The sequence below is a fragment of the Amblyomma mixtum genome, chromosome 5 (genome assembly GCF_055824585.1).
Source record: "Amblyomma mixtum isolate Tamu chromosome 5, ASM5582458v1, whole genome shotgun sequence".
In the NCBI taxonomy this organism is placed as follows: Eukaryota; Metazoa; Arthropoda; class Arachnida; order Ixodida; family Ixodidae; genus Amblyomma; species Amblyomma mixtum.
Window position 1 is genome coordinate 47,918,619 of NC_143016.1, and position 25,953 is coordinate 47,944,571.

The 25,953-nt window shown below is 49.8% G+C and overlaps 1 protein-coding gene and 1 non-coding gene across 3 annotated transcripts in view; both read right to left on the bottom strand.

Moving 5' to 3' along the window:
- The window catches only part of LOC149342021 (ADAMTS-like protein 4), a 48,396-nt gene extending 22,874 nt beyond the window's left edge, over window positions 1-25,522 (bottom strand). Inside the window, exons 1-2 of one of the 2 annotated variants that reach the window (XM_089544332.1) lie at window positions 24,307-25,522; window positions 4,372-4,438 (exon numbers count right to left, since the gene is read on the bottom strand). In XM_089544332.1, the coding sequence (XP_089400458.1) occupies window positions 4,372-4,438; window positions 24,307-24,329 (90 nt within the window). In that variant the 5' untranslated portion in view covers window positions 24,330-25,522. Of the gene's footprint in view, window positions 1-4,368; window positions 4,439-24,306 lie in introns of both variants that reach the window. The other variant, XM_089544330.1, reaches the window with a different exon arrangement.
- On the bottom strand, window positions 20,367-20,439 carry TRNAS-CGA (transfer RNA serine (anticodon CGA)). The gene has a single exon. It is a non-coding gene; the product is annotated as a tRNA-Ser (tRNA).
- Window positions 25,523-25,953: the final 431 nt, after the last annotated feature.

Here is a 25,953-nt window from a genome sequence, read left to right on the forward strand (position 1 = left end):
AGAGAGAGAGAGAAACACTAGACGGCGAAAGAGGCAATCGAGGTGCGGGGCGCGTTGATGACACGCTGTGTGGTTTAGGCCCGCCACATCTGCCCACCCGTGACGGACGGCGGCCGACATGGCCGAGAATGTGGCCTCCAACCGCCAGACATCGCGGGGGACCGTGAGGATGACGTCTTTGCACGCCACCGCCACAGCCGCGCGGCGTTTGTCAAGCCATCCTGGGCTGCTTGTGGAGATCATCCCCCCTCTCTCCCCCATTGCTCCCCCCCCCCCCCCCAACTGACGGCGAGAAACTTGAGACGGCGTATCTAAACGCGCGATGATGTCAGGCGCAATAAGAGCGGTGCTCAAGAAGTGTGCGCTCTCGCTCCTGGACAGCGCTGGGCTACCATGTTGCGACACTGTGAGAATCCTTTCGCTTCGTTCATACAACTTTGCGCACACAGAACGCTTGTTCTCACATGGCCGCGAATGTGCTGCGTTGCTATGGTGTATAGAGCGGTGTTGATTTTATTCCTATTCAGTGCACGGGTATCACAGTGCGCAGCATGAAACAAGAATTCGTATTGTTCCCTACGCCGCAGAGGAGTAAATGTTGTTGGATTGCGTACAGTTTTTGTCGGGACTTCCGACGTAGTGACTTGTTTTTCGAAACACAAGATTGGCCCTAGACTCAAACCAACGATGTCTTCACTAAGTCGCAATGCTGGTTGGTGTATCTTGTGGGGACGCCTTCGTCCCCTGCGTTCACTTTCCCGCACTGCACCCCACTGTTAGCTGCCCCCGAAAAGCACTCCCTTTAGTTTGGTTACTCTAGCTAACAGGGGAGGGCGCTCGCGTCGTAGCGACAGCAGCGCCACGGATGGCGTGTTTGACCGCTCGCGCGCGGGGGAAGGCTAGCTCTCTTCTCCCCGGGACAGGATAGCGTGTGGACGTCCACGCGCAAAGCTCCGCTCTTGGCCGCGGGCGTCCTCGTGTGGAAACTTCTTCCCCTCAGCTCGTTCCGTCGGGCCTCGGAGTTTATCCCTTTGCCCTACCGTGGGCGGACGTTCGCTCGTAGCCGTGCTGGTGAGTCGGACATCCTAGATTCCTCAGTGTATTTTGTTGCTAGCTGGCGTTATTGTTGTTATAGCAATAAATGCCTTGTTTGTGTCAGCCAGTGTGTCGTTCCTTTGTTCCCGCAGAGCAAGGCCCGCCGTGGTCGGCGTGCGCTCAGTAGCGTACGCGACCACGGGGTGGGGTCAGCGCGGTTTTGAACTGAGTCAGCCGTGCTTAAACGGGGAATACGTGTTTATCTCCCCCTATTTTAACCCCACATCTGGCAGCCCAACGTGGGGCCTGCTCTTGGAACATTGGACGACTGTCGGTTCGGTTCGAGGAACGCTCTTTGTCCGGACTTGACAAGTGGTAGGCCTAGAGTGAATTTTGATCGCTAGGACCTGCGGCATGCTTTCTTGAGTGCGAGGTGTATTGCGCTGCAGCATGTTTGAACTTTTCGACATGCTCAGCATGTTTTTTTTTGTGAAGTTTTCTTCCTGGAGTTTCTTCAAGAACCACTTGGTCCGCATCGAGGGAGCGCGAGGCCTAGCGCCCGCGGAGTTGCCGAGCCCGAAGCGAGTGAGTACGGAAGCCGCGTGGGTGGTCCGAGTTTTCTGTATATATTTTCTCGCTGTCTCTTTTTCGACTCTGGGAGCCGGGTGGCCTGGGGCCACGGGTGCCATTACGAGCTCGCTGGTATTGCAGCTCGGCACCGGGCGTTCCGACACCGTCCGATACGGTGGGCGCCGATCGCTCAAGCTGCTTTGTGCAGTGAGCGGGGAGGACCACCCCACAACGCTGATGTCTCCTCGCGGCTGCGCGCACGAAACCCGTTTCGGGTCTTTCTTTTGTTGGGGGTCGTCGACCTTCACTGTGGTAGTGAGGCCTAAGGCTATTCATAGCTGCCTGCGCCATGTCAAAAGTGACACGACCACCGGACCGTGGTGTTGAGAGGGGGCGCACTTTGCTGGCCGCCTGTTTTTTTTAACCTCGCATGAACCGAGCATTCTCGTTCAACTCAAGAAAGGGCTTTGTTCACTCGAACTTTGCGTTGCACAGCCGCCCGACACATTTTGCTAGCGAGTTGAGCATTGAGCCACCAGGCCCTTGTGTACACCGTTTCCCCTCCCGTGACCTACGTTAAAGGCATGCGGAGTGTGTTTCGGAAATTTTACAGATCTGGAGCCACTGCGGCTTGCTGTCCTGTGCACATCGTCTCGCTGCCGCCTGCTGCGACGGAGCGGCCTGTATCCTGTTCGCCGCATCCATCCGGGGCAGCCGTGGCGAGACCAGACAGCAGCCACGTCTGGCTGCTGTTGCCCTGGCGACTACTGCGGAATCTTGGCCTGCAGTGGTCAACCGGCCCTCCTCTTCGCGGGCCTGCGGGCACTTAGCCCGCGGGCCATGCGAGTCGTCCCAGCGGAGACCTTCACGCCGCCTTCGGAATACCGCGGAAGACTGCGTGCACCCTGTCGGCGTGACCTCCGCTGCACGACCTGCCTCAAGTGCATGAAGACCAGGAGACTCCTCCATAGCATGTAACTTGCAGGCGCGTGGGTCTATTTAAGGTTGGGGGGATGTGGGGACGCCTTCGTCCCCTGCGTTCACTTTCCCGCACTGCACCCCACTGTTAGCTGCCCCCGAAAAGCACTCCCTTTAGTTTGGTTACTCTAGCTAACAGGGGAGGGCGCTCGCGTCGTAGCGACAGCAGCGCCACGGATGGCGTGTTTGACCGCTCGCGCGCGGGGGAAGGCTAGCTCTCTTCTCCCCGGGACAGGATAGCGTGTGGACGTCCACGCGCAAAGCTCCGCTCTTGGCCGCGGGCGTCCTCGTGTGGAAACTTCTTCCCCTCAGCTCGTTCCGTCGGGCCTCGGAGTTTATCCCTTTGCCCTACCGTGGGCGGACGTTCGCTCGTAGCCGTGCTGGTGAGTCGGACATCCTAGATTCCTCAGTGTATTTTGTTGCTAGCTGGCGTTATTGTTGTTATAGCAATAAATGCCTTGTTTGTGTCAGCCAGTGTGTCGTTCCTTTGTTCCCGCAGAGCAAGGCCCGCCGTGGTCGGCGTGCGCTCAGTAGCGTACGCGACCACGGGGTGGGGTCAGCGCGGTTTTGAACTGAGTCAGCCGTGCTTAAACGGGGAATACGTGTTTATCTCCCCCGATTTTAACCCCACAATCTATAGTGTATCGTGTTACACTGTGCCGTCTGGCCATATTCCTCAGACTCATTGGGTGCAAATGGGAGCGCAACGCAATAAAGGTTGTTCATCCAGTGCCCCCCCCCCCCCCCCTTTTTTTTTCACCTAAAGTTATTAGGAAGGGGTGTAACGATTCATAATAAAATGCTCAAAGGCTGGAATGCTACTGATCCCCCGAATTGTCGATAACGAAATACCAGTGGCTAAAAAAAAAGAGTCCACCTTCACTATCGCTGCTTCATTAGGAACGTACTTAGAGAATGCATTTGGAAATCCAGATACAATACAATTCCTGCGATCCGAGTGATCGCAGGAATTGAAGTTCAATCATGCGTGCAGCGCATGTAAGACGACGAAGACGCTTCTGAAGCTCATGCACAAAAATTAGCACATGGGTAAGAGCACTCCGAAAATATGTTCGAATTGTGTGCGATACCCTGAAAACTTAAATTTTGCTGTTCTTCGAGAATTTTTATTTCCTACAACGTGCACTAAATGCGTATGAAGGCACGGACTGAGTTAGACAGGAACTTTTTCATTTCGAACTTTTTCTTTCGAGCTTACTTGTAAAAAGCACACTCCAATGAGAAAAAAAAAGAACACTGCCTTGCAATGTAGGCTAAGCTGGTACAAACAAGGGTAGGGGAATGAGAAGCTCGTTATGATATGTATCCTAAGAAAGCTAACAGTCACTGAAACCGAGGAGAGCTCAAAGGAAAGCTTTTTTTTTTACTATGGTGTTGATGAAGTTGGGAAATTACTAGCGCAATGTCTGGTGGCCATGGTAGGGGCAACACAGTTAACCACAACAAAAGCAGGTACACGCACATGGAAAGCTCTAAGGCGGATCACATAAAGATCACAGCAACCGCCCCTGCTCCCAATCGGAATGGGGCAGCGGAGAGGAACCCACAGGACGCCTTCCGCGTGCATGTGCGCCTTTGTTTCATCCTTCTGGCCCACGCACACAGCTTCGGAATAAACAAGCACGGAAGAGAGACATGCATATTGAAACCGAGGCATTCTATGCGCGTAACTTTTCAGGTCACGTGTCCTATAGGCCCCGAAAGGTGCCACGCATGCCACGGTTTGGACTCGTAGGAGGCGTATGCAAATAAAAGGTAGCTCACCGGCGGCGGTTGCCCAATCTCGGAGGACAGCGTCGAAGCCCTCCAGCAGATGCCAAGCAGAAGGCACCACCTGCGAGTCGCGCCAGGCGTGAAATTAGGGCCAAGAGCATTTTTGTGTCGGAATGTTCGTGACAGGAAAAACGCATTAGTAAACTGGCCGCCCTATTCCTTGACGAGAGCACGAGTTCATTCACGCACGCGGTCCCACTGTCGGCCCTTTGATGCGACGCCCTCTGCGCATTATGAACCCTGATGCAGCCGACTCCGACGTGAATATGTATTTGGGAAGTGAATTTTCAATAGTGCCACTTCATGCGTAGCAAAATATTACTTTTCTAGATTCGTCCCTATTACAAAATTAGAAATCTCTAGAAGTGTTTGCATTATATTGCAGTTTGTTGTAAAAACAATAGCGTTCGTTTGAAAAAGAAAAAGTTTTCAGTTACGTAATGTAGCAGTGTTATGCATCTTAACTGTGGACGACTACTGCGAGCAAAGAAACCCTGTCGACGCGCCCAAAATCAACTTTGGCTCTGTGCATGAAGCTCTTTCAAGCCTGTCGCGTACTAGTTAAACTACTAAATTCCTAACCCGTGCTTACCGCCCCGTCCCGTCTTCATTACCTTCATCGGCATTGCCCACATATGGCTTTCACGTTAGCACGGGTAACTATAGCCAACAAAGACTTCATGCTACCCTAAATGCTACACATGTGCGTGGCGTCATCATTGGACTCAGATACTGTCATATATTATAGCTATCGAAATACATTAGCGACGGCTACAATTGAAGCAGATTTGCGGATGAAGTCATGCCAGTAATGTAGAAAGAAAACTGCCGGTGAAATCACAGCCTTGAACTGCTTGACGCCTTAGCGAGGGCTTCGCCTTTTGCTTGTTGCCCAGTTTTCTAGTAATCAAGACTGTCATCACTTTTGAGCAGGTCAATGGTATTTAATCAGACCAGCACAGAACTCACACTGTGCAGAAACCCAATAATAAAAAATGTCTTGAAGACAGTATTCTCTCTCTGCAAGGAAACCTTCGCACAGCCGTGCAAACGGCCCGTGCACTCAGTCAGATTCAGTGTGCTGTATTTTTATTCAAGATTATGAACTTCGTTTGGACATCTTTGCTGCCACAAATTATAGAAAAATAACAGAAAAAAAAAACGTAAGGTGCAACGTATCGAATCCTGATTTATTGTTTGAGTACTTCGTTTCAAAAGCAATCCAGCTTCTGCCGCACAAGTCCTACGTGTATATCACCGGCTAGACGCCCCTAAGCTTGTCTGTTTAACCGAAGCGCACTTTGCTATGTCAACATTTTGGAACATTTTTTTTTTTCTGGCTCTGAGAACAAATTATAAGCGCGATTTCCACGCGGCGGGATGCGAGCGAATAATGCGATTGTTTCGGTTTTCAGGGCAAGCGGGGAAATGTTCGATCCCACCTCGTGGCCTCGGCACTGCTCACAACGGGCGACGACCACGCTGCCACGATCCTTGGCCCACAAAATGGCTTCGCAAAGTACGCGCTCTAGCATTCAACCGCCGCCACGGGTGCACAATTTTTCACAGCGACCCGCTTTTCGGCTGAGAAACTTGACGGCAACTTCCTTCGCGTGCTTTCAGGCCGTGCGGAGAGAAAGAAACGGTGAAAGGAAGCTGACGAAACAGGGGGAGGGGCCTGCGTGCCTTTCGAACAGCGAAAAGAATGTGTACTGCAGCCGCACTTTGGAAGGATAGTTTGGTCACAGGCTCCTCCGCACCCTGCTACGAGTGATCGAAAGATATTTATCATTAAACAACATTTGCATTTATGATTATACGCTGACGACGGTCACCAAGTATATAGGTAATTAATCTAATGGGACACTTAATGATTGGTTAAACAAGGAAGTAACGATAAGGCAGAGACAAAATGAGTAGGAGAGGGTACAAAAAAGCATTGAAAGAAAAACAAAATCAGCAGACCAAACATACAGCGAAGGAAAGACTTAAAACCAAATGGAAAAATCGAATGACACGATTTGCACAAAATAAACACTCGCGCAAGATGAAAATAAGATACTAATTACAAAAGTGAGAGACAGAATACACTTTATTCTGCAGCTTATGTGTCAGCCGCTAAGTTGGAAGAGGGCTTGCCTCACAGGGACACCAGCTGGTCTTACAGCTGGTTTTCAGGAAAAGATACACGCAGTAACTGCTTCATTACTCGGTGGACAACTCAACCACGCCGTCGGAGGAAGGAATGAAGGACGGAATAGAGGACACCAGCAGTAACTGTAGGACAGACTAGGTGAGGGTATAAAAAAAAGGAAAGGCGTGGTAACTGTCTCTCACCCTGAGTTACCACCTGACGCACTGTGAAGGAAGGGATGGCGGGAGAGAGGAAGCCAGGGAAGGAAGGGGCAGGGGGAGGTGCAAGTATTGGGGCAGGTCCAACCTGGATTGTACCGATGCCCATCGTAGCCCTTCCGAGTACAGACACATACACCCTTTCGGAGCAGGCAGTCAATGTTGCGAAGCCCCAATACCCATTGACGAAGGCAGCCTATCGTACCCCGTGAGCCGTACCCTTCACAGGCATCGAAGTCTTATTTAAGGTAGGATAGAAGCTTGACATCCACGCCAGAGGTCGATGTAATCTCTATGACCCAAACTGTCGTCTCCTGATCGAACAGCAGGTTTAATTACCTTAAACCCCGGCCCCGAACGCCATCGCGACACCATAGTCCATACCACTTGTGCTGGTGTAAACCATCCTCCTGCATCTTACACAGGCCTCTGCGGGCGCAATTTGACGAGCAGTGCCGCAGGCGTCCTTCAGAGGAAGTGTCGATTCAGGCTCAGACTGCGGGTGTCGTCATCCGCGCCGCTGCAAAGTAGCTTCCCCGCGCGCCGTCGCCCACCGGCGGCCTGTGAGCCCGCCGCTGGCCTCACAGGACGGCGCGGGCCCGCGCGCTACGCAGGGCGAAACCGCGGGCGGCAGTGGCTGCTTGTTTACGGGCAGCGTGAAAGAAGCCGTTTATTTTGAGAACCTTCGCGAGCGTTTTTGTTGTGCGTTCGAGCGGAGGTCTTTAATGAGCCCGCGCACCCTTGGGGCTCGCAAGTGCGTCGGACGGACGTGGTCCCTATCTATAGATGATGGGCCGCTCTATAGCCGGGTGCGTACAGCTCCCCCACACGTCCCTCCACGTCGAAAAGGAAGCGAAGGAGAGGAAATTCTGAAGGACAGCGAACAGCACGTGCCAGAGACACAAGGCGGAGACGGTATATGCGGCCGTTTATTTTTCAGCTGTCCCTGTAACAGGACCGCCACTAAGAATGAAGATTCATCCATATCGCTGACGATCAACATGAAAAAAGGGCCTGGCGGGACCATCACGTGCACAGTCAAGTTCTTATTCTTCGTCCCCTGTTTTGAGTTGCGCGGAATATTTTATAAATTAAAATTAAGACGAATTCTACGCAGATTATTGTTTTATGCATTCATGAGCTGGCTGCGAGGCATCGGATGAACGGCCCCAAGATTAAGCTGCCAAAGATTAGTTGTGCCCTCGCAAAATAGCAATGGTAGGTAGAGCGGGGACAGGGTGCATGGCTGCTGCCATTGGTGTCTCGTACTAGAAACTTGGCCTGGAGAGGGTTTCTTTGTTAAAAATCAATAAATTCTTTTATTAATGGTGCCACTTAAACTGAAAATACGTTCGTAATAAATACTCAGAAGTCATGGACAGAAGTCCAGATTTTACAGGTTGGCAAAAGGGATAACGGAATTGTTAAAGAGAGACAAATACAGAAGAGCAGAAGGGCAGTCAAATAGGCAGAGCTATGAGAAAACCGACGTTCAAGGTAGGAGAATGTTGAAGAGATGCGAGACAGGTCTCCTTTCTGCATCCGCGTGAAATGCCTGCCGCTGATGCACTACTGATGACGACGTTTTTGTAACGTTCAGCCAGCTTGAAGTACATGGCGACTTCTGAATTTTTTGCGGCAAAGTGCGGCTGCTTAAAAAAAAAAAAAAACGAGAGAAAGGCATCGAAATTTACAGCGGGCTGCCTTACCCGTGCCGCGCGAAAGGGGGCCACAAGGGCGTGGTGCTTCGCAACGTGTAGATTGAAATCGAACACTTGCCGTCTCACATGCATGAGGAAAAGTAGCATCGCGTTTCGCTATCGCAGAAATCTGGATGCGCGGTCGATGTGCCCGAACGCAAGATCGAAATGAGTCCTATAGCTATTCTAAGCCACCGATGGATTCGGCCGTTTTTTTAAGCACTATACTGTGCTCTATACTGACGCACGGCATGTACTGTGCGAAGTCAGTGCACGTTAAAGAACCCCAGGTGGTCGAAATTTCCGGAGCCCTCCACTACGGCGTCCCTATTAGCCTTAGTTGCTTTGGGACGTTAAACCCCGATAATCCAATAAACCAAGCTTTATCACACACCCGAAGTAATCGTTGCTCAGAGGTGAGTTTAACGGAGAGTGCGGGCTGAAGAGCAGAAAGAAATAGTTCAAGAAATATGCGAGTGCCATCTCTTCTACTCTAGGTCTACCTTGCAACCCACCACCAACACCGTGCTGGAAAGTGCTGTTTGGCTCAAGTCAACGCTGATTAGCGGGCCATGCGCATAAGGAACAAATGAACGGGCCAGTACGGAAACCAACGATGGTTCATTCACCCATTCATTTTCATCTATATTAACAATGTGTCAGTACAGGACTAAATGATAAAAAAAAAACCTTGCAAGGTCCGCACCACAGCAGACCGCGTGAGAAATCAGGGAAGGAAAACGCGGAGAGGTTAGCCAGCAGGGCAGTCCTGTTGTCTAACCCGTTCGTGGATTCTACCCCGCTCTTGAGAACATGACTGTCTCGAGACGGACGGAACACGTTCGCGAGGATCCTTTCCCTCAAGTCTCGGCCCCACCCGCAAAGACGTGCTTCATAGCTGTCCGAAGCGCGGCAATGCAGTTCCCAAATACAAACATAGAATCAAAGTGCCTGAAATCTCCACGAAACCCAGTTACTATGTGGGCTCGACCCGTTTCGATTGTCTTCGTGCAGAAAAGACACTCCAGGAAGTGCGTCAAAGCACGCAGGCTTTTTTCTTCAGCCTAATACGATTTACAGATTGCAGACTGCACCAAACATCTCATAATTCCCCTGCCTTGAAATGTACACGTCTGCGACACAACACGATTGACGACTTCGGCATAACACAGCGGAAGGGCAGTGTGACGCAAGTGACGCAGTGCTTGTCTTTGTGAAGATACCTAAATTTGCAGAGTTAATGTGGTTTGTTTAAAATTGAATTCTTAAAAAAAAAATGGTACGTGGCAACTATAACCTTGTGCTTAGCGTATGTCTGAACTGAAAGAACGAAAAAAAAAAAGCGCGTATCCTGCTGCGCTCGAAACTCTCCCGACTCGAGACCCATGTCGACAGAGCAATAAGAAAGTCAAGTCAGCCACTTCGTTGGCTCTACCACAGCAGGCACGCCACCTGCGTTATGCAACAAGCGCAGCAACCCTTGCGCAGGCTGGGTTCTTAACGGTTCAATAGTTTGTTCGCTATAGTTGCTACACGGCACTCCTTCGGCTACGAAAACAAGGTCAGGCACCTGCTGTTCCGCGCGGCGTTCCTCGATCCTCAGCGGGATCGGCGCCCGTTTTATTTCGGGAACCACGATCTCCCCCCCCCCCCCCCCCCCCCTCCGGGAAACTTCCGCAAGGCTGTGCATGTGCGTGCGTACGTGCGGATACATGCATCACTACGCGGTGAACCACGCGACTCTCGACCTCCGAAGAAAACAAGGGGGTGGGGGGGGGGCAAGCACCGTGTTCACTGCACTGCGCCCGCCGCCTGTGTTGCCAACACGACGGCAGAGTGTTTTTGCTCCTGTCCATCCATCCATCCATCAGGCGGGCCACTTGGCTGCCACCTTAACGAGCCTCCCAGGAGTACCGAACCATCGACGCTTTTAGGAACCCTCCCCACTGCGCCCCGTACTCGTCGCACTGGAGAGCGGTTTCACCGCTGCCTGCCCGATAACGCGGTCAGCGTCCCCAGACATGAAAGGCGGGTGTAATGCACCTCGATTCGTCTGCGGGTACACCGCGTCGGCAAGGAGATGCTTCATCAAGGAGATACTTCATTACTTCATGCAAGGAGATACTCCATGCAAGGAGATACTTCATTACGGTCTTCATTACGGAAAAGAGGGGTATTTAAGGCGGGTACCTGTGCTTAAATGCACTAAACACCTGGGGCCCTTCGTTTTCCGGTTTTATTTCTTGCAGAGTATGGAGGGCAAAAATCACGCCCTATTTCTCAATGTCTAAATCTGGGAAAAGCTGGTTTTTCAAAAAAAAATAATAATACAATTATTCAGGATCAAGACCAGGAAAATTGGCTTTCAGGAAAGGAAATGGCGCAGTAATAATCTCACGTCGTGACGGACACCTCAACCGCACCGTGAGGGAAGAGATGAAGATGGGAGTGAAAGAAGAAACAAAAAGTCCGTAGTGGAGGGCCTCGCGATACTTTCGACCACGTGGGGATATTTAACTTACTCTGCAGCATCGCACAGCACACGCATGGGTGCCTTTGTGTTTCGCCCCTACCGAGACGCGGCCGTCGCGGCCGGGTTAGAACCAGTCTTGTACACGTTACAGAAAGTAAGTACCCGATTACAATTACAACAATTCCATCTGAAATATAATTTACAATGGTTAGCTACAGCCGCAGAAGAGTAACTGAGCAATTACAGAAAAGTAATCGATTACTATTGTGTTTTTTCCTTCAAACTTTTATTGCCATAACACACATTTACTCAGACTGCATTAAACTACCGCGGCTTGCTTGACATTTTCTTGCGCGTTAATTTTCGAGATGAGCTTGTTATGTTTCGAAAGTGTCGCTAATTTCCCCGCATTTCCTCATGAAGAGATCAGCAGCTACACCGTACACTCTGTCAATGTATGCGCTGGAGGGACAGGTTGTATTTATAACATATGAACACCTTGAGCACTATCTCGTAACTGCGCAATGTTTCGATGCTATAGTCTAATACAACTAAAGAACGAAGCGGCTTTCCCCCGTTGAAGGACCCCATTCCAGCCAATGGCGTCGACCGATCCGCATGAGCCTGCTAGTGTGACAATGCAGGCATGGAAGATAAAAGGGATAGCCCCCCCTCCATGCTCTGAGACAGACCCCTCCCTTCGTTGTCCTACCGTTCCCTGTATTTCACGCTAGCAGGCTCATGACAATCGGCCGACATTATTGACTGTAAGGGGGTCCTTTGAACGGAAAAAGCCGCTTTTGTCTTGAGTTGTATCAGCGTATCAGTTGTACCACCTGTTGTATCAGCGTCGCCCTTAGTTGTTGCTCCATGCCTTGTGTGGAAGCCTTCGAGTTGACTGCAGTGGGAGGTAAAAAGGGGTGTCCCTACAGAGCGGTCACATGATATTTCTAGGGACGAGAACTGCCGCTGAAGAGGGCGGTGACCCGGTTGTGGTACGGACATCTCGCGCGGTGCTTCACCGCAGCCGGTCTGTTTTCGCTCTGTCACGAAGAAAACACCCTCGCTAGCAACGGTGCTTGCCGTCAGTTCAGATTCTCAAAGCTGTGCTGTCGGCTACAACTTGCTTTTGGAAAAAAAGTAACTGATTACCAGTGATAAATTAAAGAAAAACCAATTAAATTACCCGGAACGTTACCGCTAGCCTTGCAGCCCATTGCTCATAAAGGCATCTAAAAATCCTTTCGGCATTTTCTTTCAACTCGAGAGCGCCAGCGATGTACGAACGAATAAATATTGCTCCAAAAAATAACATGATTGCACGGCGCCGAAATTCTCTAAATCGGGTTGCAGAGGGAATAAGGAAGGAATGCCTTAAGGGAAAATGGAAGAACGTGCATAGGCTCTTTTCACACGTTCTAAATATAGTGCGCCCACTCATGACCATGCATTAGAACTAAGCTTAGCACTTGGGCGTTGCCGTACCCAGTGAAATGGGCAATGGGACGATAGTAAAATTTTTTTTTTCAGTTAGAATGTATTGCCATTACCACAGCCGAGTGAAATTAAATACCTTCAGGTCAGTTAATCTTCTTTTGATTAATGAAAGGGCTTCTCTATAAATTTATCATCCGCGCTTTTCAACCGGGGCTACGAATAATGCTCGGGGATTTCCGTTTCACGCAAAGGCCACAACTCGAGTTATGTTTTGTTTTTTTTTTATGCAAATATAGCGCCAAGACCCAAGTCCTCGGTTATAATTTCTTGTGGCATATATGTTTTGTTTGTTTTCGCTGATTCAAATTCTGCCCAGAAAGTTTAGAGCGGGAGAGTGTAACCCACAATCCAACCTATTTGCGTGGCGAATTTAGTACAGTTGTGACCAACATTCAAGCTCAGCTATGCCCTCGATCTAATTAAATAGCCTGAATACGGCGCCATGACTCGATTCAATTCAGTTCGCTATTTATTTGCCACATCAGGAGCGTAAGCAGCAGTTTGATTTAAGAACTGAATATAGATTGCTGTCTCCGCCTGTTGCCGGCTGCCGGCGCCGGTTTTAGTGACTCACACAAAGCAAGTCAGGAAGAAAAAAAGAAAAAGAAGGGGCGGCGGTGGTTAAGAAAAGCGCGAACAAAGGAAGGCCGTCCCTACCTCCTGTAAGCCAACGTGCTTCAACGAAGGGAGACTTTCCGTTAGCTTTGGCAGCTTCGACAGCTCCCCGTTCGGAGCCGCCCATAACTTTGCCTCTCACGTCGTTAAGCCACGCGTCGTGTCACACCTGTTCACGCTCGAGTGAGCGCAGTCTGCCGGCACCGTCGGGCTGTCCCCTTCCCACAACTCTCCCCTCTATTTTTGCTACACTGTCGCTTTGTCGACTCTGCATGCATTTCCTTGGATGGGAGTCAAGTGCAGTTCTTCCCTGCTGCTTCCTTCAGCCTTCAGTGCGCTGCAAGACGAGTAAAAGACACTTGTGACAGTGAAGTAGCTTCCTAAGCGGTGTACGTCTACTGGCGTGCGTTAGTATGTTAACTCGAGTAGATGACTAGGAAAAAGAGGCCCCCTTTATCCTATACCTCACGGCAATGTTCAAGAGGGACACATGAAGGTAACCTTCAATTAGTTTGTGGCTTTTGAGAAAAGGAAATGGCGCAGTGACCGTCTCACTTCAGGCGGACGCCTCAACTGAGCCATAAGGGAAGAGAGTAAGGTGGAAGTGAAAGATGAAAGAGAAAGAGGTGCCGTAGTGGAGGGCCCCGGAATAATTTCGACCACCTGGGGTTCTTTAACGTGCACTGACACCGCACAGCGCATGGGCGCCTTTTGGCATGTCACCTCTATCGAAATGCTGCCCGCTGCGGCCAGGATCGAACCTCGATATTCCGGCTCAGTGTGTGTGTGTATATATATATATATATATATATATATATATATATATATATATATATATATATAGCTGAGCGCTCTAGCCACTGAGCCACCGCGGCGAATGACGCCATCGACGAGAGAAGGCTCTAGGGGTTTACAGACGGATATTTTGGCGCAGACCATTTGAAATATCCTTTAAGTACGATATAACGTTTAGGCCTGATCTGTGTTGTGTGTTGTTTCATTTGGGAAGAAAATATAATCCTGCTTCACCGAAGTTTAGATTCACTGGAAAAATTTTCTATCCAATAACTCAACATTGTGTTGCGTCGCCTATAGGGGGCAAGCACAGATATCGCCAGGAACAAGAATTGGCTACATAACCATTGTTAACTACCAAATCATATTAGTCAGGCAACATTCTTCAAGATTCAAAATCCAGACGCTATGGGTGGGAGAGAAGAAAGACGTAGGAAAAGGGTTTTTTGTTGCAGAAAATCTACTTTTGAGTGGTTGTTTTTGAACGCTTCGGGCTGTGTTTAGAGCACGAGGATGAAGAAATGGCGTTACACACACACACACACACACACACACACACACACACACACACACACACACACACACACACAAAAAAAAAATCACTTTCTTTTCTTTCTTTCCTGAGGTGTGGGGAGGGAGGTGGAGGATAGGAGGAGTGGGGATGGGGGTGGCTTCAATCAAGTTGAAGGGATGGCTTGGGCTGTATACGCTGGTTGCGTGTAAAGATTGGAGAGCGACGCATTCACCGTCACTCTGCTACAGACATAGACGCCAATTCCTCGTCATTTCTTGGGATGCATCTGTAACGTGTGCCCCCTTTTTTATCACAGCTTCCTCTATTCTGAGTTTGCTGAATGGCTGTTCCGCTGAACAGCTGTTCGCGTTAACGAGTTCTGGGGGACGTGCGTTTACACTTACGCGACGGAGAAACCGCGAGGCTGGAGTCTAAAACAGGTGGAGACGTCAATTACTCCGGTGCCATTTGCGAGAGTTGCGGATATTATTTTTTAGATTTATCGCGGAACACTGGCAGGTTTACCCAGTCACGCGGAACACAGCCTCGAGGGGCACGACTACGTTCATGAACTGGTCGAGCAAGGCAGGGGCGATCATCTCAAAGCTACGGGGGCAGATTAATTTACACGAAGCCGGGATGATGAACGGCGGCGAAAGCGATAGTCTATGACGTCTTAGTCGAAAGTACGTTATTTTCATCGTTCCGTACCTTCCCTTGCAGCTTGGCTGCTGTTGATTGACGCTGGCTAGATGACAACAACACTAGCTGCCGCTGCGCTTTCTCGCAACATCACAGACACGATGTTAGCAATAATGCAGGAAATTTAGTCTGCTCACTTTCGCCGTATGCACGATTGCGCGTTTCCTGCTGGCAGTTTCGTCGGCATGCACGTCGAGTGTGTACTCTGAAAGTTGTGCTGCTGACGCGTATGCATGCAAAGCGATTCCTCTCACCTCCAGGATCTAGAAGCCAAAGCAAACTCAAGCGTTCTTCTCATCAGAAAGCATTATTTCGCTGTGAATGACACAGATGGCGCCATCTCTCGGAAGTTCCTTTCGACGCGCAGGCACAACCTGCGTCCGCATCGCGCGGGCAGTGGAAAGAAAGCTGGCTTCGCAAACCGAGACTAATGCGTCTCCTGAATGCTTTGGCAGTTCTGTCAGCGCACGAATCTGCTGACGCCGGCGTTTCTGTCCAAGATCAAAGCGTTCAGCTACACCACACACGGATATTGGCGCGTGCGCGCACAAGGCGCCTCCAGCTGTCTTTTACGCGATATTGAGGCGCCGAATTAAACGGCCGAAGGCCTTTCTTCACGCGCGCGCCAAGTGATACCGAAAATGAAGACGGCAGTCGCTCGGTGCAGCAGCAGTTCAGAGCCCAAGGCGTCTGGGCTTCAGCATAGTAGCCGAGCGCTACCCGCGCCGTCTCAATCCTGGGGGCCGCCTTGTCTCGGGCTGCAATAGCGGGCCAATCCCGTCACGCTCTTTACGTGGGCGTCGTGAGGCAATTACAGAACGACAGGCGCGCCGCCGCCGCGTGACCGCAGCCTTCGGCTGTGCGCCGTCGGTGCTCAATGGCAGCTCTCCTTCCGAGCCGGCACGCGAGCCCTGCGGTGGAGGTAGCCGTCGTTCTTCACGTCGGACGTGACGTACGGGCGTGCGGCCTAGCCCGCCACCCCCCGTCATCCGCCTCCTCCAGCGAGTACATCCGCGTATACCGGACACACGTATACACTTGTCAACGAGGCATCGATCTCTCGGGACGTGTTCCAAAGCAAATATCTGCACGAGTACGCATACGCGAATGATCTATAGCAAGCAGTATAGACGTAGAGTTTGCTGTTACGCTTCCTCCAGCGAAGGATAACCTTTTACCACTTGTTAACTTTTTGATCTTATAAATACTGGTGAACGAAAACATACACTCCGTCGTTCAGTTTTCTTTTGTTCTTTAGCAGTGTTTGTCCACTCCCTTCCGAGTCGTAATACTATGGTTCAATAAGCCTATGAGATAAATAAATAAATAAATAAATAAATAAATAAATAAATAAATAAATAAATAAATAAATAAATAAATAAATAAATAAATAAATAAATAAATAGTTTGTTGGCGCCTGAGTGGATTCGCGAAGCGCACTCGGGAATTCGAGATCATGAACAAGAAAAAATAGTATCACTTAGAGACTGTCTTGCACTTTACTCTTTAAACTGCTGTAACAATTTATGCAAAAACAATTTATCTTACTCATTCGATTAGCCTAACTGGATAGTTTTTGTGATCATTGAATGACATATGCACTGTGTGGGAACACGCAGGGCAGGGATAGACTGAATAGGTTGATCGCACTACTGGATAAGCAGCAGCACGTGAGATTCAACTTTTAATAAATTATTGCCACAGGGGAGACTGCGGATTAATTTCAGTCACTGGGGTTTTTGTAACACTCAGATGCGTATATCTGAATACCCGGGCGTTTTTTCGAACGCGCCTCCACAGAAACGCGACCATCTTGGCCGGGTTCGAGCCCTCGACTTTGTGCTCATGTGCAGAACGCACTGAGCCACGCGGTGGTGTATGCATGTATGCGACAAAAGGTTGCTTTGAGGCATGTATTTTTTCCTTTGCCCAAACAGCCTGCGTCAAACTGCCTGAATTACAGCAATGTTTCCGCCATTCGCCGTGCGTCTCACACTGTGACATCCAGTTATTCGTACCGTACGAATTCAGGCCAACGGCAGGATTTCAAGGTAGGCAATGCTTCGTTGTTATTTTCTGAACACACGCAGTATACACTTTGTTACTTTTGTTGTTGTGCCACGTTTGAATTAATTCTTACACACCACGCAACACACCTGAAGTATTCGGATTAACTGTTTTTTTTTGTTTTTTTCAGCAGGGCAGGAAAAAACGAAAACCCACCTCGATGATTTGTTCCACGGCGTCACCTTCGGGTGGAAGAATGCATTTGTTGGGTAATAAAAGGTCTTTCCTCCTCCTCCTCTCACCTCTAAAACGAGAAGAGGAGAAAAGCGTCGCCCAGAGACCGTCACGCTCAGCGGGCCGTGGGATTAGAACCCAGTCGCACCCTGAGAGAAATTATCTCACGAAGCTCAGCTTCACGAACGAGAGCGGATTATTTAGGCCGCACCACACCACCTACCACCTGTTTTCTCATCCGGCGTGAAAACAGCGGCCATTTATTCCGAGAGATTGAGGCGCCCCGCGTCGCCGCAAGTGTTGTTTCTTGCTCCCGAAGAACGGCCAAAGAGGGATCCCGGCGGCGGCTGCTTCCACGGCCGCGGGGGCGCGGCCGTAAAAGCCGACAGCGAGCTTCCGCGCGTGCAGAAAACGTGCACGCGCAGCTCTTCTTTTTTTCTTCTTTTTACATTCCGGGAAGAGATCTGGGAATGAACGAACGGCGGCGTAAAGAGAGACGGAGTATATGGAAATAAGCCGGGGAACGAACGAGAACGAAAGGGAAAGAAAGCAGGAGAGACGAAGGGAAAAGAAAGTATATATGCGGAGGGGAAAAAAGGAGTGCACGCTCGACTAGCGTGGATCTCCACGTGTGGTCGACCGTAAATCTGCGCGCCCGGGGCCGGCGGCGATGACAGATAGGGCCTCTCGGTGGCCCGACAATCGACGAGCCGCGCGACCTGCGCCAGCCAAGCCCCGCCGGGCGAGAGCGCGAGCGCGCACGCGCTGATGAATGCGCGAGCTAATTGAGTGACAGCCACGCTGCGCGAGGGTTAGGCGAGACTCGCCGTACGGAAGCGTGAGCACGCGTGGCCCTGTGTCGCTAGACGACGAAGACAACGACGCCGGGACGAAACCGAGAGGAAGCGCCTCATTATCGGCCTCGCCGCTGCACGGCCCTGCAAGGAAGCCCTGTCGCGTATGCGTGCGTGCAGAGCGCGAGCGGCTCCGACGGGTCGCGGAAGCTGAGAGGATTACGGGTTCGGCCAGGCCCGACAAGTGCACGAGGCTTGTCACGGATCTCTTCTTAGGCATGCGTGTGCAAGCGGGAACCTGTTATTAGGTTACCTATTGACTATTACCAGGAATTCGGGACGAGCGCTTCTAGTTGCTGCTTCCCACGTGGGAAGCAGCAACTTTGAACATACAAACATATCGCGCTACGGGGCAAAATTTCGCTTAAAGGGAATTTGTAAGGAGTTTCAGAGAATTTTAAAAACTTAAATCGTTTCACCTTTTCTAAACTGACGGAGAGTTCATGCTGCTATTCAAATCCCGAGATAGGGAATTTTGGTTCCAGTTGTAAACAGAACGTGATAAGCTGCAAGGGTGTGACGTAAGATGGGGCAGTCAATATACTGTATAAGGTCGTGGAGACTATTTCCATCGAGAAACCTAAGCAAGTTCAGACTCATCGGGATAATCTGGATGGATGCTAGCTTTAGCAGCAGCATTATGATTCGCGTTGCGTTCCTATTGATCGTTTTCAGCGCCGCCTACTGTTGTCTCGTCAACTGACGAAACTGAGCCTGGTATAGTAACCAGGGTTGATGTACTGAACGTATAAGATGTCGACCATCTCACTCCAGACTCCTTCTCGCCTAGATGATATGTGTTTGAATAAGTGTAACGTAGCCGCTGATGCCTTCTTTGTCCTCTGGAGCCGTTGTGTTCCCTGGCCATACTTATGAATGCCAAGGCCAAGGAATCCCAGCTCCTCCATTTCCTGTGATGTCTGGTTTCCAATTTTGAGCGTGACACTTTCAGTTGCCAATTGCTTTATTCCGTTTTTTTTTTCAGCCACGTGAACGTAGGTAGACTTCTGTGGAGGCGTTTCTAATCCTGCATCACGGACATACTGTTGCAACATATTCAAGGCTTCTTATAATTGAATATTCTGCATCTCCGAGTGTTAACGAGTTGACTATATCGTGACATCGTCTGCGTAAATCATGAACTGTTCATGTGGTAATTCCGGTAATTTTCGCGTCAGTGGTATGAAAGCTATATTAAATAGAAAAGGGGCTAGAACTCAGCCTTGTGGTACTCCACTATTAGTCTGGATGGAGGGGGGGGGGGGGGGGGGGGGGGGGGGTGAAAATCAACTTCGCAAGTCACGATGGACCTTGTCTCCTTGGCAGTGCATGAAAACGGCCGAAAACAAGACGTCAACTGAAGCTGTCTGATCTCAGAAAAACATACGCACGGTTACGAGAAAAATGAACAAAGGTGCACGTTACGGTGGGTCTAAATCAACTAGTCAGTCAGAGGTCCAAAGTAGCTCAGCCCTCAACTGTGAAATGGCCTTTGCTTATTTACCGCTTGTCAATGAACAACTTAGGCAATCATCTGCAGACGCGTTCTACGACCAGACATGTCCCATTCGGAGAATTTTTCCTTTTTCAGAAAATTTGAGGGGAAAGATTTGGCGGAACGAAAAGTTTCTCGGAGTTTCAGGAAACCCTAAGAACCGAAATTGGCACACTTTTTCCAAATTGACGGTTTTCGAGCTACTGCAAGAAAACAAGAGCCTAAAATAGGATACTTTGGGTATAATTGAAGCAATGTTATGTTAAGGCATGGCACACTAGTCTTTGACTAAACAAGAATTGTTTAACTTGCATTCTTCTGGTACCGCTGTACTTTTGGTATCGCTGTAGGAAGCGGAAGATTCTGTTGCCGTCAGATTACAGGATGTGTGCGCCCAACAATTTTGAACTTCGCGGACGCATTCAATTTTTGTTGTCATAAATTTCCGCGCTTAGATGAAGGCGAAAACTTACAAAAAGAATTGGGTGGCTTCATCTAATCGCCGTTACACACGGCGTAAAAATAAAAGTTGATCAGTATCTCGTAACCAACAGTTCACGAAAGGGGAGATAGGGGAATGAAAAAGAGGGGGCTCGTTATGACGTACATGACGGAAGCCAGCAGCCACCGAAGCCAAGAAGCATACGGGATGTTTCTTTTTTTAATTTGTGGTGTTCATCAATGGGAGATTAATAAAGTGATCAATATTTAAAAGACAATTCATTATAAAGCAGCAGAAGAAACAGCCGCATGCCGCCAGCGGGATCCGAACCCACAACCTCCGAATTTCGCGTCCGGTGCTCTACCGACTGAGCTACGGCGACGGCTCAAAATTGGGAGGCCGTGGGTTCACATCCCACTGGCGGCACGTGGTTGTTTTTCTTTTTCTTTATAATGAATTACCTTTTTAAAAAATAATCACTTATCTCCCATTGATGAACACCACAAAGTAAAAAAAAAAACTCACCCCGTATGCTTCTTTGTTTCGGAGGCTGTTGGCTTCCCTTATGTAGTTCACTACAAGGGTGATAATATGTTTCCTCGAGAACGAGACGGCAAATAAGCCAAATATCGAAGCGTTTCGCGTTGGTATAATTGCTATGAAGGAAACCATACGAATGCAGCTTGTAAAAACAATCTGTCCCTTTACTCTTATGCTCTTCCGTTTTGCTGTCTTTTCCGTTACTTTTTCGGCATCTAGGAACAATCAAAAGGCGCATATTTTTCACGGTACTTTCTGAAAACTTTGTAGACGATGGGAAACGCAACGAGAACCTTTCGCAGTGATGTCATTCCGGAGGAATTTTTCTTAAACTTACAACAGGAGTGGAAAAATTACACGTACAATATTTAGCATTATTCGCAGTATTTCCATCGAGGCTTCCCGAGACCTAAAATGTTTTGTGCTCATCGTCACTACAAATATCGTCGTAGTTCATGAGGCGATAATAGCAATACAGAAACTAACACACTAAGTGATGAAAACCTCTCTGGAACATAACGTGCGCATTACATACCATCGACCTAAAACTCTGTCACAGATTTTAGAGTAACTGGTCCTATAGAAATCAGCAGTCATGCGCTAAAAGCAAGTGACGAGTAAACTGTAATGCAAACCACCAAGAAGCTGGAATTCGCTTCGCACAGCTCTGTGTTTATTATTATTCGGTAGTTCTGTGCTCACAGTTCAAACAGGCCAGCGCCCTCCTGAAGGTGTCTCAAAAAGTGCATCTCTCACTTCTTGCTTGCGAAGCGACTTTACAATCTCGATATAGATTTTCCCCCAGGTAACTCTGTGGCTGTTTTAAATTCTTGTAAAAACTCGCTGTTCTTTTTCTCCCCTGTATTATGGAGCTCAAGTAAATTCAGAGTAAAAATGACGTGCACTTTATGGGATGACGTATGAGCAACACGACCGATTAGTTTGGCTTCTGAACCGTGAAGGTGTAAATACAAAAGCTACATAAGCAACCATCCAAGCGTCACCTCTGGTGTTACTATAGTAGCTGAATGTGACGGCTAATAAATACTGATAGCGCTATCGCAGTGTAAGCAACCTTCGCGTCAATACTCGGCTCGATTCGCGCCGCGCTACAGTCCACAGCACTAGGGCAATACTTTAAAGATGGCGAGTGGAAATGACGCGTGCATGACGGAAATATCTGTAATTGAATCACTGAGGTGCAGAAAGAAAATATGCTGACATTTGGGGAAACAATGCTCGTCTTTCGCATATATAGCAAAATAAAAACCGCCTCGACAAGCTCACGAACCGGCTGATTACGACTAGAGAATAACGCTGCATAGAACTGCACCCCGTGTTCATCACGTTGGAAAGAGTGCTGGCAACGCTAAAACATGGCGATGTCTGTGCCATGCTGGGTGGCACGAATGCACACACAGGAACGGACGCTCACGGCAAGGAAGTCTTCTTCCCGGGAGGGCTGAACCAGCGCGACGCTAAAAATGACTCCTCTGGATGCCAACACCATGCACCGGGGACGAAACGCGATGCGGTCACTTCGAAGCTCAGTTTAAAAAGTGCAACACGCTGTTACCAAATGCGAATTCGCCAGGGCAGGGAAAGTTTAAGACGCAGCTCACAGCGTGGGTACAGTATTGCGCACTTTCTTTAGGAAGAGAAAATCGTCGTCCCTCTGTATTATTTGTAACTATGGTGAAGTTCTCTACTCTGAATCATATGCAACCGCGACTAACCCTAACAACAATATTTTTAGACAGTCTATAGGCTCTCCATAGACTTCTGTCTATAAAGTCTCTAGACTCTATAGACAAATCCTAGAGAACAGTCCATAAGCAATACAAATGCTATAGACAGTCTATAGACAATCTATAGATTTATGGCCGTACATTTTTAGTAGACTTTTGCCGGTAGTCAGTCTATAGACTATGAATAGATAAAAAGTAATATCTATAAATAGGCAGTACAGTCTATAAGGAGTATATAGACTCCCTGTAGACAATTTTAATAAGGAAATGTAAAGGCCCCGATTTCCAGAGCCAGGTCTCAAGAGAAGGACACTTTTTTCATGCTAGGCCTTAACGCTATAGGCCCCTTACCAGCTCGAAGATAAGGCAGCACACTGCTAAATTAGTGTGAACCCATTATACAGGCCGCATTGGCGGCTTGTGACTTCCATATCTTCGAGGCGATGAAAGACAGACTCCGTGGAAGCATTTTTTTTTTTCGTTCTGGCAAACTTGCTGCCACGTGTAATGTGAAATACTTGTTCACATTCACTGATATAAACTTACACTGGCGCGAGCTTGGCGTTCGTGTACATCGCGAGTGAGTAAAAATACGCACTGAGTGAAGGAGGCCATGCTCATAAAACAGCGTTTTAGATGTCAACGTCTACGACGAAGAAATGCTGCTCAGCTACTTGTACCCGTTTTAGTTTCAGAAAAATAATTAGGCCTCATTATATTTGTAACAGCCCAGGCACTTTTTGAACCTCGGAGTGATTGCACGGTTCCACAATCTCTGTTGCCGCAGCATGTTTCTAACGCCTTGGCCGCAAACACTTCTTTATTTCTGCGTTTTGAGGACGGTACGGGCGTTCATTTTGTTGCCGTCATTAGGCGTTTTTGCCTTGAAGCGCATTATGCTTGCACTCACGACCTCTTGCTGGCCACATGCAAACACCGAGGGGGGGGGGGGGGGGGGGGGGGGCGCAGAAAAGCAAAGAGACGACGATTCTCGCGTAATCTGCATAAATCATCTTGTATAACGGGACTGACGAGACACGCTTGATAGCCCTGGACCGGTTTCGCCCACGCCTTTTGCACAGTCTTTAAGGCCTGGTAAATAGCCGTTATTAACCGTAATTTATGGCCCGCGCTAATTGCCCTTCTCCCCACGAGCAAGAGAACTGACCGCCAAAAAAAAAAAAGAAAAATGAAAAAAATATATACTCTTCATCATGTAAATTTCTGTCTCGTAAGTGTGCATACTCAGTGGGCCACCTTATGAGTCTTCTCGCATCTTGTGCAAGAGAACTGAGACGCGGAACGCAGCGAACGCAAGAATGCAAGGTTCTCTATATTTCAGCGGATGCGGCGAATCCGGTTAAGCTTGACACTTGCGGAATGACTTTAATGCACACGGCGCTCACAAGGCGCAGTGAACGTGCCTACGCTGGCGTTATTATCAAACGCATCACGCAGTGAACAGAGCATCACATTTTCTACTCTTTGTCACTGAAACTGAGAGCCGACACGGAGCACCTCTCGGACCATTGATACATGTGGCGTAACACGCTGGTATTGCGATCAGGTAGCATTGACGATGGCAGGAGATTGGCCCTGAAGTGAACTTGAGCATCTTTGCACTATAACGGGAGCCAATACGCGCGTACTTATTACAAGAGCGTGCGTTCTCTCCAGGCGATTGCTTCTGTTGGAGTAAAAACTCTCCTACCAGCATACGGCCGCCTCAGAACCTTATGGCTATGATACGGGCTGTTATCTTTTCTGTTTCTTTAACGTGACTACTAAATTTTCATTAAGTATCACTAACATAACCGCCCCGTGAATTCCCAACCCAAATCAACAAGTCATTCAATTAATTGAAAATAACCAAGATGAACATTTAGATGAGGTCAGTATTAAATAGTAAGACACTATAGTCGCGCGAACAGTGGACAAGAGAAACAGAAGGCGCACTTTACCTCAGCAGCGTGGCTCCACCCATGGCTCCCGCGCAGTTCAAGTTCACGCCGCGATAGGGCGGCTGTCAGAGCCTGTCGGAATCGGTGACGTCAGCAGGCGACGAGTCCTTTCGCAACGGAGCCGCGCGCACAGCCGCAGTCGTCGTCCACTTGCGTCGCCGCTTTGCGGTCGGGGCGCCGCGACGCTTCCTGTTCAGCAGCGGAGCAGGCGCGGGGCGAACCACCGCATCGCAGTAGAGGACCGACAGACGACGGCGGGGGCGTTTTTTGTGGCCGGCGCTAAATTTGCCGCCGGTCACAACTCACGGGGAGGGGTAGTAGCATCCCCGTACGAGACGACGAGGCACATATCTGGCGGGGAACAAAGCGGGCAAGAAAATAATGCCTCGGCATAAAATGACGACGCCCTGGCTCGTGTGTAGCAGAGCAGAGGCCCCGCGGTAAGGGAGAAGGGGAAATGCCGGCACGACACTCTTCGCGTGACGCCTAGGAGACAGTCTCGCACCCGTGGGAAAAAAGCGGCGGAGTAGGAGCCGCAGCAGCACGTCGCGCTAGATGTCGCTCAAGAGAAACAGAAAGAAAAAATAAAGAAGCGAAAATAAAAAGCGAAGGAAGAGGCTCTTCTCGTCTTCTATCGGTCTTATTGAGCATCTGCCCGTCGAGTTTCCACCGAGTCGAAAGCGCGACCTATACGCGCGCCTAAGCGTGTGGTAAAGAAAGTGGGTGATGCCGAACGGACGCGGATGCGAGGAGTACTAGGAGCGGCCAGGAGGGGTTCCTGCAGTACGGGAGCGGCCGGAGAACACAAATCAGCAGCTGCAGAGTCGACGCGCAGAGCGACTCCTTGCGAGTTCCGTTGTCGATCGCAGCAGTCTGTCTCTCTTGCTGAGCGAGGTGGTTGGGGGGATGGGGGAGGGTGCAGCTCGATGACGGAGAGCTTGGCAAGCGCAACCAGCACGCCGTCACGGACCACCCAGCGGCGGCGTCTGGGAGAGGCGTGCCTTCCCGCAGCGCTAAGCGCGTCGTCGTCGTCCGAGCCGCGCGCCAACCTCCAGAGCGGCCAGCGCCGCTGACGAATCCATCGGCCGGCGGAGGCAGAGGCAGGAGCGCGGCAGCGCGCTGTGGCGGGTGTGTGCGCTCGGGCCACCTGTGGAGGCGCACGACTTCCAAACAGAGAAGCTCCCGCCGCTGCCGCGGTCGGAGGAGACGTGTGTGTGCTCGCTGCAGCACCCTTCCGTGGTCGACAGGGGGCGCGCGACGTCGTCATTGGCTCGCTTGCAAGACACGCCGCGAGAGGAACGGGCCTGGCTCGCTCCCGCTGCTCTCGCAAAGCTCCGCCGAGCAGGAGAAGCGCAGCGGGTCCGCACCCTTTCCGCTACTCTCTCTTTCTGTTGCATCTTGAAAAGACCCCCTTTCCCCTCGGGCACTTCGTGTCTAAGCTGCACGTGTTTTTCTTTACCCATTTTTTTACTCTCGCCCTTTAACGATGCCTCTACATGTCGCTGTATGTGTCATCGTTTTCGGTGCACTTCAGGGGGCAGTGCCGAGAAGGCAGACCGTGCCAACATTTGTCGATTTTTGAGCAAAGTATACCTTTGCGCTTCGCGTATGCTCTTTTCTTGCCATCGGTCTGTGCCTACGTTCACA